The following is a 14,656-nucleotide window of genomic DNA, read 5'->3' as shown; positions in this document are numbered from 1 at the left end:
TGTTTGAGTAAAAATTTGAAGATTTGGAAGACTCGAAAATAAAATCAAGGAATGATATTATTTTGCGTCATGTGTGAATATACACTCAACTATATTGGATTCATTGCATTAGAAGACCTCAAGCTATACATTCATCAGGGGGAGAAATTACGCGCTGCACTCTTTTTCCCTTAACCATGGTTTTTGTCCCATATTGGGTTTTACTGGTAAGGTTTTTAACGAGGCAGCATTTCGAGCGTATTACGAAGAATGTTGTACTCTTTTTCCTTCATTAGGTTTTTATCCCACAGGGTTTTTCCTAATAAGGTTTTAACAAGGCACAATCTTCGATAATGGACATCCAAGGGGGAGTGTTATGAAAAATATTGTGTGGATATCCATCATCCTTTTTGTATGTTTCCAGAATATTCTAGATCTAGGGTTTATTTTTATCTAAGCAAACCCTACTTATAATATTATATGTATATATATACCCCTATCATATGGAATAATATGAATAGATTAATTCTCTCTCAATCTCTCATCTTTCCCCCTTATTTTACAACATTTGGAAATACAATAATTAAATTTTGGAAAATATAAAAAAAATTAAAAATGGAAAAATACTAAAATTAAGGTTTGATCAAGCTTAAAAAAAAATCATCCAATGATAATTAAGTATAGTTGTTGTCCAAATAAAAAGGACCATTGTAGAAACATCGACTTGAGCAGTTGAGCTTTACAAAACTGGCAAAATCTTTACCAATGCCAATTAATCATCCTAGTCATTTTTGTATCTTCTCCATTATTCTCATCAAAATATTTGTTTGCTACAACTTCTGTGAAACAATAGCTAGAAAAATTTGAGCATGAGCCAACTATTGTGCTTTCTATATACTTTTCTGAGTTACCAAGCTTCTAAGGTTTTTTTTTGTCCTTTTTTCTTTATTTGTTGTTAGAATGAAAATCTCCATGGTTTGTCAACCTCTTTTATTTTCATAATGAATGTATGGAGTTAAGTCATGAACTCTCCTTTTGTCATAAAAATTTAGATCAATGTTTTCGTACAAACACATTAGAGGAATCCGCTGTGTCATCCTATGATTTCAAGAAGTATTTTATTGATCTGAATGCTTTTTTTTGTTGGGTGTTTTAGGTGGTTGATACGTTGAAGAGTATTTTTAAGTTAAAGGCAAAATGACATATGTTTATGAAACTTGTAAGGCTTTAGAGAAGGACAAATATTGGCATGAGTTTCCACCTAGGAAGCACAGGTTTTTCAAGTTGATGATTGGTAATTTTGAGAACCAGCTGGTAAGTTAACACACCTGATAGGCCTAAAAGAATTCCTATTATTAATACTTTAGTCATATATTAGATCTAACACAGTTGATTTTTGATTAAAATTTCTGTAGCGAATTCCTAGAAAATTTGTTGAATGCTCTAGGGAAGATGTACCAGATAAAGGGAAAGCAAAAGGGAAGATACATGAAGAGGAAGATCTGGAAATATCATCTGATCACGAGAAGAGGTTTCATAAACTTCGTCTGAATGTGAGAAGTGGAACACCTCAAGGTATAAAATCTATCAAACATTTTTCAACAAGAATTTATAACTGTAATCGATGCTAGTGTGATTGGCTCATTTGTTTGATATCTATACCTCTAAGTGTATGCAATTGCGATTTAATTAATTTGCAGTGAGACAACCTCAAAAGTATTACAAATCAAGGAGGCGGAAGGTTACAGAGCAAGAGAAGCAAGGTGCACTTAACAAGGCCATTAGTCATATGAGTTGGAGATGTCATATGATTGAAATTGTGATGAAGCACACACATGTTTATCGCGGCTTTCAACTGGTATGGCATCCTTATACACCTTGTTTTTCATAGTAATTTACTTTCTCACCGTAAGGACCTAATCTAATAAGAGTGACATAATTATCATAACCATTTTACTACTCTTAATGTAAAAGTTGAACATCTTTTAATAATCAAATCTAAGCTAGTTTGGTTCACTGTGGCTGCAGACCATCCCTAAAGAATGGGCTGTAAAACACTTGCTTCAGAAGTATGATCATGATGTCATACTTCGGGTTCCAGGAGTAGAGGAGAGCTGGAAAGTGGGATGCAGACGGACACCTTTGCAATGTCAGTTCAGACTAGGGTGGTCGACTGTTGTTTTAGAGAACAATCTCGAGGAGCATGTCACAAGAATAATTCTGTCTTTGATGTTCACATTTTCCGGGTAGTTAAAGAAGTAGTTCCATTGACGGTGTTAAGGGACATTAAATCTAGAGTCTAATGTAATCGTAAGTTCAGACGATCTAGCATGAGCTTATTTTCTAAGCTAACTACTGCAATCTAGGGCATATCATGTATTATCGCAACACTTTGATGGGCTCATTCCAGAATTAAATGGTATTGTATGTTTGCCTTATTATGATCATAAAGGGAAGTACATAATTTTTATTTTACCTTAGCTTTTACTTGGTGAATGACTAATTTTAATGTTTAGTGTACTTTATAAATTGTTTCTAATCCTTAGTAGTTTGGCAGCCTTTTGGAATTCAAAAAGATGTTCATTTTGCTTCATAAATCTGCAGGAAGTGCAAAGTGCAACTGTCATAAGGTTTCTTCTAACCAGGTCTAATAAAACTGTAGGCTTTATTAGTAGTATCTTATAGGAAAGAACATTAAAAAAAAAAAAAAAAAAAAAAAACTTTGTGTTTTTTTTTCCTTCTGCAAATTAGATTATGTTAATAAATGAACTGATTAAAACCTTAGACTTAGCCTTATAGGTTACAATTCAAGTTTAATCCAGTAGCAAACTTTCTTCATTTATCTTGCACATAATTTATTTTGAATACATACTTTATAATCAACAACATTGCTCACAACCAAAAACCATTTTAAAATCATTCACGCTGACACGCCGATATCTAAAATCAATAACAAATTAACAACCTGATATCCCTAAAGAAAAATAAATCTAGGCGGCATTTTTCCTTCCATCATATGATTGTTGCTTCCTTGTACCATTTGATTTTTGTATCGTTTTAAGCATTGGGACAACAGTCCTTAGCTTTCGGTTGGAGCTATTTCCGGTCCTCACAATACCCTTACGCCTACTATATGCATCCATTACAGCACCTTCATTCTAAGCAAGTGAGAACAACCTTTAAATAAGCATTATTCTGCATCCAGGTGTTTCTGTGTTATCAATATAATAAGCTGATTTAAGTTGCCACAGTTGTATCAGTAATCTATTTCAAGGCCTTTCGAAAATGATTCGAGGCTGTTTCAAATTATGATTATTGTTCTTAAAGTTGCTTGCAGGGTGCAATAAAAAAACTGAAACAGATTAAAATTATTATCAGCTCTGATAATATGCAGACATCTGTAGTTTTGTTACCTTCTACATTACTATGTATGCAATATTGCATTCTTTTCTGTACTAAAATTATATGATACGTATGACTTGCACAAGTTTTCTTACAGGGTATCGATCCGAGCTTGTTCTAGTAGCAAATATTCTCTTTGCTCTAAACTCGACAAAAAATTGAATCTTTACAACCAAAAGCAATGTAATTTGTTTTAATTAATCTGATAAATGAGATCTGGAAGTTAACTTAGTTGTGTTTTTCTCACAATTAGTGGGTTGTGGGAGTGACCAGAACCATCTAGGCAAAGGCTTGAAACCCTCCCTTTAAAGCCACTTTTAAAAGTACAAAACGAAAAAGAAAAAATAAGATAGGATGAAAGCTTTAAAATGGGAGAACAAAAAAGGAGTCTTTTGCTTTTGTGATGAATTGATGATCAGATCTTCTGACAACATTGAGTTTTTGTAGTTTTGGATCTCAAGTTAATTATTTGGGGTACCACTTGCACATGTTATTTTTCCTTCTTTAGATTTGATATTGATGCAATAGAAACAATTTGTCATAATTTTGAAATGTAGTTGTTGAAAGATTGGGGAAGTGGTTGTATTTTGTGGTTTTAAGTTTCTAACCAGCTGTTTCAAAAAGAGATTGTTGACTAATTTGGGTTTTGTCGGAGCTTGGGTTGATACTATTATGACTTTTGTATCCACTGTTAGTTACTCCTTCATCATTAATGGGATTCCTCCGAATTCTCTGATTCCGACAAGAGGGCTTCGTCAAGGTGATCCTATTTTCTCCTATCTTTTCATTCTAGTTGCTGATGTTCTCTCTAGAATGTTACAGTTGGCTTCGGAGAAAAAGTTGATTCACGGAGTATGGGCTAGCAGAAATGGTTCGGAGATTACTCATTTGTTTTTTGCAAATGACAGTCTATTATTTACTAGAGCCACCCGACAGGAATGTTCGATAATTGTTGATATTCTCAACAAATATGAAGCAACTTCAGGGCAAAAGATTAATTTGGATAAGTCGAAGGTGTCTTTTAGCAAAGGGGTTCCCCTTCCATCGAGGATCACTTTTAGCTCTATTCTGGGTATGGAGATGGTTGATGACCATGTCAAATACCTTGGTTTACCAACTGTTATAGGGAGATCGAAGAAAGCGGTTTTTGCATTTGTGAAAGATCGAATTTGGAAGAAAGTTCAAGGGTGGAAGGAGAAACTTTTATCGAGAGCTGGGAAAGAAGTTTTGCTCAAATCTGTCATTCAAACTATTCCTACGTATCTTATGGGAGTGTACAAATTTCCAGTGAGTTTGATTCAAGAGATTCATGGCATGATGGCTCGCTTTTGGTGGGGATCGAATGAGATGGGTCGTAAAATTCACTGGAAAAGTTGGGAGTCTCTTTGTCAAACGAAATGGCTTGGTGGTCTAGGATTTAGAGATTTGGGAATTTTTAATGATGCTCTCCTTGGTAAGAAATTGTGGCGTTTGGCTACTAATGAGCACCTCTTGGTTAGTCGGGTTTTTAAAGCCAAGTATTATCCACACTCTTCGGTACTTGAGTCTACTCTTGGCACGGCTTCTAGTTACTCGTGGCAAAGCCTTTGGAGCTCCAAGGCACTTGTTAAAGAAGGGATGTTGTGGAGAATTGGTGATGGTCGCAGCGTTAACATATGGCAGGATCCCTGGCTAATCGATGAGGAAGGGAATTTTGCAACAACCGAAAAAGGAGAAGAAGAGTATAGCACAGTGGCTGAATTGCTTGATGAGGGAGGCAGTACCTGGGACTTTGGCAAAGTGGAAAGGATTTTTAATGAAAGGGACAGGAAGGCTATCCTTGCATTTCCAATAAATGAGCGTCGTCCTGCTGACACCCTCACTTGGGCATGGTCCAAAAACGGATAATATGAGGTAAAATCAGCCTATCTATTGGGGAAGTCATGTTGCTTAGATGACTTTGAACACTATTGGGTCGAGCTTTGGAAGGCTAAAACCACTCCGAAAGTTCGCCACTTCTTATGAAGGTGCCACTCCCCACAAGAAGCACCCTTGAGCATAGATATCTCATTGAAGATGCGCTCTGTCCTTGCTGTGGAGCTGCCACCGAAACCATTACTCATGCAGTGATTTTCTGTCCTAGTGCTGCTCGTCTTTGGATGGGAAGTGGCTGCTGGAGAGCTCTCGATTCTGATCAAACCGAGTCTTTTGGGGATATCCTTCTTGGGTGGGCAAAAAATCTGACAGAGGAGATATATCAAAGATGCCTCTTCCTTGCTTGGTTCATTTGGTTCCGTCGAAACAAATGGATTTTTGAGAACTTGTGGGAAGCAGATGAAGTTATCCTTAAGAGACATAGCAGATTGGTTGTAGATTTTGGTGAGTACTCTGAGAGGATTTATGGAGGTCTTATTCCTTCTCCAAACCCAGCTAGCAGTAAGGTATGGTCACCTCCTCCCCGTTCTGTTGTGAAACTCAATGTTGAAGCCTCGATAGATGATGATAGGTGGGTTGGCCTCGCTGTGGTTGCACGAAATTTTGAGGGTCATGTGATCTTCGCTGTTGTTTGAAGGGTTAAAGCTAGGTGGGATCCATTGGTTGCGGAGAGCAAAGCGGCATTATTCGGCATCAGGAAGGCTAAAGCTCATAATCTCAGTGATGTCATCATTGAGTCAGACTCTTTATCCTTGATCTCTAAGCTCCGGAAGAGCTCTTTCTCTTTTTCTGTTGTTGATGTCATTCTTGAGGACATATTTTCTGTTTGTTCATCTTCTTCTTCCATTTGTTGGTCTCATGTTAGACGTGATGGGAATTTTGTTGTCCATCATCTAGCTAGGTTAGTGCCTGTGGGGTGTGAGCAATGTTGGGATCATCTCGTGCCTAATGAGATATCTCCGTATGTACTTATGGACACTCTTTCTATGATTTAATGCACTATCCGCTTTTCTTCAAAAAAAAAAAAAAGTTTCTAACCAGCTGAACTAGTTCGTAAAATATTCGAGTTCACTTCAAATCATTCACGAGCTTAGCTCAACATATTTTTACTCGTCAATCTCGTGAACAGGTCAAAATGTTTGTATATGTGTTTTTTTTTAACTATTGTATTTTTTATTCCGTATACTATAATAGAGCTGTCAATTCGGATAAACGGGTTGGGTCAATTCGGGTTAATGCCGTAACCTACGCGGGTCGGTTCGGGTTGGGTCATGCTTGAGTCGAGTCACGTCGGGTCATACATCTTATCAGGTTTGGGCCGGGTTTAGGTCGGGTTAATAACAGATCCGGTTACATTTGGGTCGGGTGAGCAATAGATCGGGTTTAATTCGGGTTTTCACGGGTTAAAACAGGTTAGGGTAATTCTCGGGTTCGAGTCGGGTTCGGTTCAAGTCAATAATTTGCGAGTTAGAATCAGGTTGGGTCAATCTCGGGTTTGAGTTGGGTTCGGTTCAAGTCAGTAATTTGCGGGTTATAATCAGGTCGGGTCATATTCAAGTCGTGTCATTCTCGGGTTCAAGTCGGGTTCGGTTCAAGTCAATTTGCGGGTTATAATCAGGTTGGGTCATTTCCAAGTCGAGTCATTCTCGGGTTCAAGTCGGGTTATGTTCAAGTCCATAATTTGCGGGTTACAATCAGGTCGGGTCATTTCCAAGTCGGGTCATATTCGGTTTCAACTAACTATAAATAGATAATTATCATTTTTATCGAGCTAATTATTTCCTTTGACTATAATATATATGGCAACATACTAGAGTATATAGTGTATAATTTAGGAAGATAATTATCTCCTTTGACCATACAACAAATATATACTATATTTAACTCTTAAATTTGGGGATGGTGCTCCTTTCCTAGACCGACTTGGTCTCCCTAGACAAAATGCTTTGATCAACAATAATAAGGTGGTCTAAATTGAATTTAAGGTGATTTGAAATCGGGTCAGGAACAATTTGGGTTGAATTTAGCTCGGGTCAATAACAAGTCGTGTTGATTTCGAGTCAGGTTAGTAACAGATCGGGTTGAAATTTTGGGTCAGGTTAGTAATAGGTCGGATAAAGTCGGGTCAATAACAAGTTGGGTTGAATTTTGGTCGGGCCAATAACAAGTCGGGTTGATTTCGGGTCGAGTTTGTAACTGGTCGGGTTAAATTCGGGTCGATTTAGGAACGACTCGGGTTGAATTCAGGTCGGGTTAGTAACAAGTCGGATTAAATTTGGGTTTTGACGGGTTAAAACGGGGTTGGGTCAATTTCGGTTCAGGTCAATAATTTACGGGCTACATTCGGGTTGGGTCATCTCCAGATTGGTTCATGTTCAGGTTCGGGTCTCACATACTCGGGTCTAGGGTTGATTTCAGGTCAGGTTTGGGTCACCATTTCTTTGGGTTCATATGGGTCGATTAATAATCGGATTCTAGTCGGTATTTCGGGTCGGGTCAACTTTTAACAGCTCTATACTATAACATGCATTAACAAGGACTCAAGGAGTAGTAAAAATGCAAACTATAAAAAAAACTAAACTAGAGCAAACTCGCTTAAATAAATCAGTTGAAAACTTTAACTCAAAATTTGAGTTATATGGAAAATTGAACTTGCATCTAAGCTCAAAAAAGCTCCAGATTCGGCTCGAGTTTCAATGCAAGTAATTAACAAGCAACCCAAGAGCTTAGTCTCGGCTCACTCAATTATAGCCCCTAGTTGTATTCATTTTATTTGGTTATATATATTTTGAGGGCATTTGGTTAGATTCATTATTAGTTTGATCCAGGCTCAAATGATAGAATTGAAACGAAACCAATAGATTTGATAAAAGGGATTTATATGAAACATTATCTCACCTTAACATCCTCTTTTTTTCCCATCTCTTCAAATGTTTGCTGTTGTCAAAACATTATGCAACTATTCATTATTATTGCACAAAAGTGTAATTATGGACATCTGCATTACCAAATCCAGCGTGCAAATCACTATCTCATATTCCCATTTGTTTTGATGAGTTTTGGTAGGTCATGACATACCTTACAAATCACTTTCACAGATAAATAAGTCTAAGATGTACTTGACATAACCTGATTACCTGAATAATCAAAGCATGATGCTATATCAAGATAGCAAAATTAGTCATTAGTTGTGCAAACAGTTACAACATAGTACTAATTACTGCACAACCCACAGCCTAGGATTGCAGCTTAATCCCCACTAGCACAACCCCTACATCCGCAGTGAACGCATTCTACGACTTTTTCCTCCCTCAGATGCTTTGGCACTCGGCAAACACAAGTTGTGCCAAAGTTATGGTCTCGTGGTTGTATGCAACGCAGGCAACACAGACGCTCATATCCTGGCTGCAAATCAGAGGCAAAACAAAAACATCTATCAGCAATATTGAAACAGTGTCTTCCCCTAATATGAACATCACACTATCAGCATTACTTACATCAATACGAGAACAAGATAGTTTAGATTCAATGGATATCAGTAATGATCAAGCAAAGACTGTTCACAGTTCACACAGTTCCTAATATTATTTTAGCTTAAGCTCAATAATGGCTTGTTGATTTAGTCTGACAAAGAAAATGCTAAACTCAGAAATTATACTTCATATGTCTGAAATTATAAGCAGCAAATACATGTACTATATTAAGATGTCCAGAAGAAACAGTCACACTTCTAAAAATTAAAATGTCTTCCAAGAGATTTTGCTGATATACCCTCTTTTGAATTGAGTAATTGGGAGGGTATGACCGTATGAACATAGTCCACCAATACAAATGTCAAAAGTATGTCATACAGGTATACGAGTATTTAATAACAATTAACAACAATGTGAATAATATAAACAGGACAAGTGGACAACAGAGTAACACTTTGGTAATAATGAAGTGTTGATTTCAGCAAATTCTACAAGTTTTGAGCTAGGATACACACAGGTAGACCTTAATAACATTGGTTTAACAACGTCCAAGAAACTTACTAGTAAATTGGAATGGTGGAATTCCACTCATGGAGCAAGTGTTCACGACGCAATATCACAATGTCGCGCCTACAAATTAGGCAATAAAATAGGCTAATAACTAGCAAATTTTTGCAAAACCCGCCCATCCATATACCCTAATGGGCTCGCCGGTGACGAAGAAGGCGTAGGTTGGCCTTCCGTATGCCGGCGAGCCACCAATTTCACCTTAGTCTCCAGCCTACAGCCCACAAAGCTACTGTCCAGTTTAGCTTCTCGTACTATGCAGGTCGACCCAGCCCGTCCACGCTATTTCCTTTAATTACAGGTCCTTCCTAGCTTTTTAATCTTTGTCCCTTCTGTTTTTTTCTATTGTTTCCCTCCTATTTCCCTTGTTCTTAGTATTGGTTTAGTGGTATTTGTGTAGTTTGTAGACTTTGTAGTCTCTTGCTAAGTTGGGCTAGTCTGTGCTTGCCTTGGTAATTTACTCCTTGGAGTCTTGTGAGGAGCTAAAAGGGGATCTTATATCCCTTCTATGGGAGGAAGAACCAAAGGAAAAGGATGGTTTGAATGTTTGATGATTGATTTCATCCTAAGTTTGGAAAATCCAGAAGGTATAATCAGTTATGCTAAGAATTTTAAGAAGGGAATCTGCAGTTCAAAAAAGGAAATTATGATGGAGCTTTGGAGAAGTATGATTGTGCAGCAAAGTTCCTGATGTCTATTTCTATTATTTCAGTAGAAGATGGACAGTCTTTTGTTGAATTATAATTTACCACTAGTTTAAATAAAGCTGCTTGTCTACTGAAAACGGGAGATTTTTTCCAAGTTGGCCGATTTTGCTCCGTAGTCCTCAATTATAAATTGCACTAAAGCCTTGTTTAGGAGAGCTTGTGCGGCTGTGGAACTAGGGAGAAATGACCTTGCTCACCTAGACTTATTGACAGCTTCTAATATAGAACCCTCAAATCAAGAAGTGTCTAAGAAATTAGATATCGTGAGGACTCTCATTTTCGGTCACCAAAAGGTAGTTGATCAAAAAGGTGTCCCAGCGGGTCTCGGAACTAGATTCCCTTCCCAGGAGAGGTTGCCTAAAAAGTAAAGGCAACTGTAAGGTAACACACTGCTGATTTGTGTTCCTCCAAGCCTAAAATAGTAAAATGGACTTCAACCCTTCTTCAGTGGGTGTTCAGGATATCCCTTCGACAAATCCATGTCATTCATCGAGCAGTCTGGAAAATGGATCCCCAATCAATATGGAGAGTGATCTTAAACTTCCTTTTACAAAGGAAGAAAACAAAAATGTTCATCATGCGGAGCCCAAATATGGGTTTGAAAACCGAAAGAGGTAGGGTTCCTCTCTTACTATATCTCGAAAAAATTATCTGCTAATGGAGCAAGGACAAACTCTTACTTATTTCAACTCATAGTCAGGAGTATTTTTCAAAGTCGGGGTGATTCCTTCATTGAAGGAAAGTCCAAGCAACAAAGGTGAGTTCAAAAGCAATGAAGAAGAGCATGTTGAAGAGGCAGCAAAGGTGCTTGAAGAAACAAAGACACAAGAAGAAGAAAAGGCTCACGACGTAGCTGCGATTCAAGGGACAACCCCACAACAAAGAAGCCAACCTCGTTTTTAATGAACCCAGAGGAAAGGAGTTCAAGGAAATCCTCCATTGTCAAGCCCAGTCACGCATCGAGGAAAATCAGGAATAGAAAGTCAGCACATTGTCAAGGTGAGCATTCCACTTCTACTAACTATGATTTAATGTGCAGATACCAAGTAGGAGTGAAATGGAAGAGCATTGCCCCTCCCTCAACAGATTCCTCAACCCATCCAAGGAAGAAGCCAAACTAAATTGTCCAATATAGCTTTTCAGTTTTTAGTACTTGTTTCTATGTTAGCTCGAAAATTAAGGGTTGTAGTGTTTTAGGCGGTAGAAATAAAATAAAATAAAATAAAAGCACATATTATGGCTATTAGCCAGATAGGCTTAGTGTAATCTTGTTTCCCAGCTGCCACAAAAAAATAAATAAATAAAAAAATGGAATGGTGGCAAAAAATTCTAGGGGTCATTTGGTTGACAAGGGAAATAACTTCCCTTAGTAATTGACAAATTATGGGAATTAACTTCCCACATTAGAAATCCAATGAATTGTTGAAAGTTGTTTGTTATTCATGGATTGCAAATCATGGGATTTTCAACTTTCAAGTTACCAAGGGGCACTTGGTAATTTAATTCGCAAGGATTTATGTTTTGTGGTCAACCAAACAAAACCCCAATAATCTAAATTCCCATGATTTTCTATTTCCCCCATTTCTTTTGTGCAACCAAACAACACCAGCAAGGATACATAAATTTAGCAGTAAATAAAGCAACGAAAGGGGTTGAGATGAAAGTGATACCTTCTTCCACTTAGCAATAAGGTTTCTGTCAGCATAGCCTTGGTCCAAACAAAACTCATAGAGCTCTTTGGAAATCTCACTTCTTCTATAATAAAGATCATAAATGTAACGACTCTTCTGGTGAGCAATTTTGAAAATTGGCCACAATGTTTCACACTTTCTCTTTCCATCATGAGAATCCATTTGAGCTGCCAATTCAACCATAATCAATCAAACATCGTTAATCGACGAATTCGAGAATTTTACAAGAACAAATTGAAATCAAATTAGGCAAACCTACCTTCTCTCATCTTAGATTCTAGCTCCTGAAGTGTTGGCTCAATTAATTCCCAACCTTCTGGGTATTTCACACGATTTGTCTTCACTTTCGGCATCTTTCAACTGCAAAGTTAATAATTTTAGGGATAATTGATTTAAATTACGCTCATAATTTTCTTTTCTTTATCTAAGAATTTACGAACCCTAAACTTAAAGCACTGAGAATTAAATTTAGGGAATATAAACCCTAGACTGTGAAATTGATATGATGATGACAACAACAACTTACCTTAGAAGCTGCTTCAATGGGGATACAAGAATTAGATTCAAGTTTAAAACTGAGAGTCTGAGAGAAGTAGGAAATAGGAACGTGAGGCCTTTAAAAGCCAATGACCCGCCATAGTTATAATATGGGTTAGATCCGTCTGATAAATAAATGGGTGGGTCTTATATCATCAATAATCATTTTTTTTTTGGGAAGCCAATCAATAATCAATAACCATCAATTAGTAAATATAAAAAGTTGACATAAATAATTTTTATCCTAGTGTGTCCTTCAATAATTTTTTTTTTTTATTTCCTTTTAGAAAATCTTTTATAAGTAAAGTTTGAAGAAGTAAAAAAAAAAAAAAAATTAACTTAAATATAAATAACGACCTTAATTGTACGAAGTAATAAATTAATTATTGTCTAATTCTTTAACTATAGAAAGAATAAAAAACAATCACATATTTTGGAAAATATCATATGGATTATCAACATAAGATTTTTAACATTTTTTTTTTATTTCCTTCTAGAAAATCTTTTATAAATAATAACTTTAATTGTAATAAACTAGCATAGTGTCTGTGCATTGCACGGTTTATAAATCAAATCATTATTTTTTTGACAAAAGCATGAAATATTAAATCCTAAGATAATTCAATTAGTAATAAAGGGCTTATTTTCTCTAACAATTAATTAATTATTAAATTTTTGTCCAGTTGCAATAATGGTTGATACGTAAATAAATTAAAGAAAGATGTGATTTGAATAATATTTTATGTCATTTGCAATTCTTTTCTAATCATTTTGCCCCACATAACTACGTAAGAGAAGTAGAGGAAAAACTAAATTTACTCGTCATACGTTCCGCATATTACTATAGAAGAACAATGGAAGAAAAACTAAAATTTACTTGTCATACTATCTGTTCGGTATCTATACAATCTAAACCTATTTTACCCGTCGCATTCACTATCTACAAACACGATATTAACCTTATATCTTATTCACCGCCATATTTTACAGTTATCAAAGCTAAGCATTGTGTCAAAAACTTTTACATAATATCCATATAACTAATCAACAACTGATGATTGAATATACAACACAAATATATAGAAATGGTTATTGATAAATTTTATATGATTAAAAAAATATTTATTAAAATAATAAGAATTAAAGACATATTTTATCAACTAACCAATCATGTATATAATGCATTTTTTTACGAACATGTATTCTTATACAGTAACTATGAATTTTATAAAACTCATAAAATTACATATTAAATTATTTAAATTTTGAATATGAGCATGACAAGAGTAAGAAAATATGAAAATTTAATTGTTATAGAATGAGAATATTTTTTCATACAAATTTCATTAGATATTATTTATGTTAAAACCAGAAACTATTTTATGTATGCATCATTTTTTGGCATAGTTTTGCTTACTGTATACTTGTCTTCCCTTAATTGTAGGAAATTAAGCCTACTTTATAGCTTACCATATGTAGCTTACAATATATATAATGCCTTTGATAGGCTTGTTAATATTTACCGAATTATCTTCTTTCATTATAAACATAATATTCTAGAGAGAATATGAATTACCATACATACATATGTTACTTTGATATTTTTTATACTAAGATTTTTTATTCTTATGTAGCTATTATTATTTATATATACTAACATATTTTATGATACTTTTCTTAATATACCGTGCGTGTGTATATGTCTATTACTTTACTATAATAGACTTTACTATGGTAGTTTATGTATTTATTTAGAATAAAATGTATAGATTTTTTTTATACATATGGAAACATAAATGTATAATAATAAAATAAAAAAAAATTAATAAAAGACAGCGAATCATAATAAGACATTTGTCAGTCTCACATTGAGGTGCTTGTCTTTTAGTATAGTATATAGATAGATAGATTAATTATTGTCTGAATCTTTAATTATAGAAAGAATTATAAACAATCACATCTTTAGGAAAATATCATATAGATTGTCAACATAAGATTTTTATTAGTTATTTTTGCCAAGCAAATTACCTTGATGATCAATATCTACGTAGAAAAAAGTCAATGACTGACTATTTATAGCTATATACTAAATGAAAAACCACAAATAACACGTGTCATCCATTTGTTAAAAAAATTTCCTCCAAAGCTTCTTCTTTTTTTTTTTTTTTTTTTTTTTTTTTTTTTTTTTTTTTATGACAAGTTATTTTAGAGAATATTTAATATGGAGCATTATAATGTAATTAATCCCTTCTTATGAAGTAAGTATATATTTTATTTATACACATTCCACAACTATATTACTCTTTTATTTAATACAAGTACTATATATCATAAAGGGGAGTTTTTCCTAGAGATTTTAGAGAGCCACGTAGGATTTAATTTTCTT

The 14,656-nt window shown here is 35.1% G+C and overlaps 3 protein-coding genes across 3 annotated transcripts; 2 read left to right on the top strand and 1 right to left on the bottom strand.

Moving 5' to 3' along the window:
• Positions 1–1,176: 1,176 nt before the first annotated feature.
• On the top strand, positions 1,177–5,268 carry LOC145640329 (uncharacterized). Its single transcript, XM_081691625.1, has 5 exons — positions 1,177–1,293; positions 1,395–1,554; positions 1,680–1,837; positions 2,584–2,609; positions 4,077–5,268. The coding sequence occupies exons 1-5, from the start codon at positions 1,177–1,179 to the stop codon at positions 5,266–5,268; spliced, it is 1,653 nt and encodes a 550-aa protein (XP_081547751.1).
• A 113-nt stretch (positions 5,269–5,381) lies between these two features.
• Positions 5,382–6,290, top strand: LOC145640328 (uncharacterized). The gene is made up of 2 exons (XM_081691624.1): positions 5,382–5,866; positions 5,933–6,290. The coding sequence occupies exons 1-2, from the start codon at positions 5,382–5,384 to the stop codon at positions 6,288–6,290; spliced, it is 843 nt and encodes a 280-aa protein (XP_081547750.1).
• Positions 6,291–8,298: 2,008 nt separating this feature from the next.
• LOC145639071 (protein BUD31 homolog 2) lies at positions 8,299–12,391 on the bottom strand. Its single transcript, XM_081690203.1, has 4 exons — positions 12,260–12,391; positions 11,993–12,093; positions 11,713–11,900; positions 8,299–8,700 (listed from the first exon to the last, which is right to left on the bottom strand). Exons 2-4 carry the CDS (start codon positions 12,084–12,086, stop codon positions 8,545–8,547), a joined length of 438 nt encoding a protein of 145 aa, XP_081546329.1. The 5' UTR covers positions 12,087–12,093; positions 12,260–12,391; the 3' UTR covers positions 8,299–8,544.
• Positions 12,392–14,656: the final 2,265 nt, after the last annotated feature.

Source organism: Chenopodium album, chromosome 7, assembly GCF_948465745.1.
Source record: "Chenopodium album chromosome 7, dcCheAlbu1.1, whole genome shotgun sequence".
Lineage (NCBI taxonomy): Eukaryota > Viridiplantae > Streptophyta > Magnoliopsida > Caryophyllales > Amaranthaceae > Chenopodium > Chenopodium album.
The sequence above is the reverse complement of the archived record's forward strand: the minus strand, read 5'-3'. Positions and strand labels throughout refer to the sequence as shown.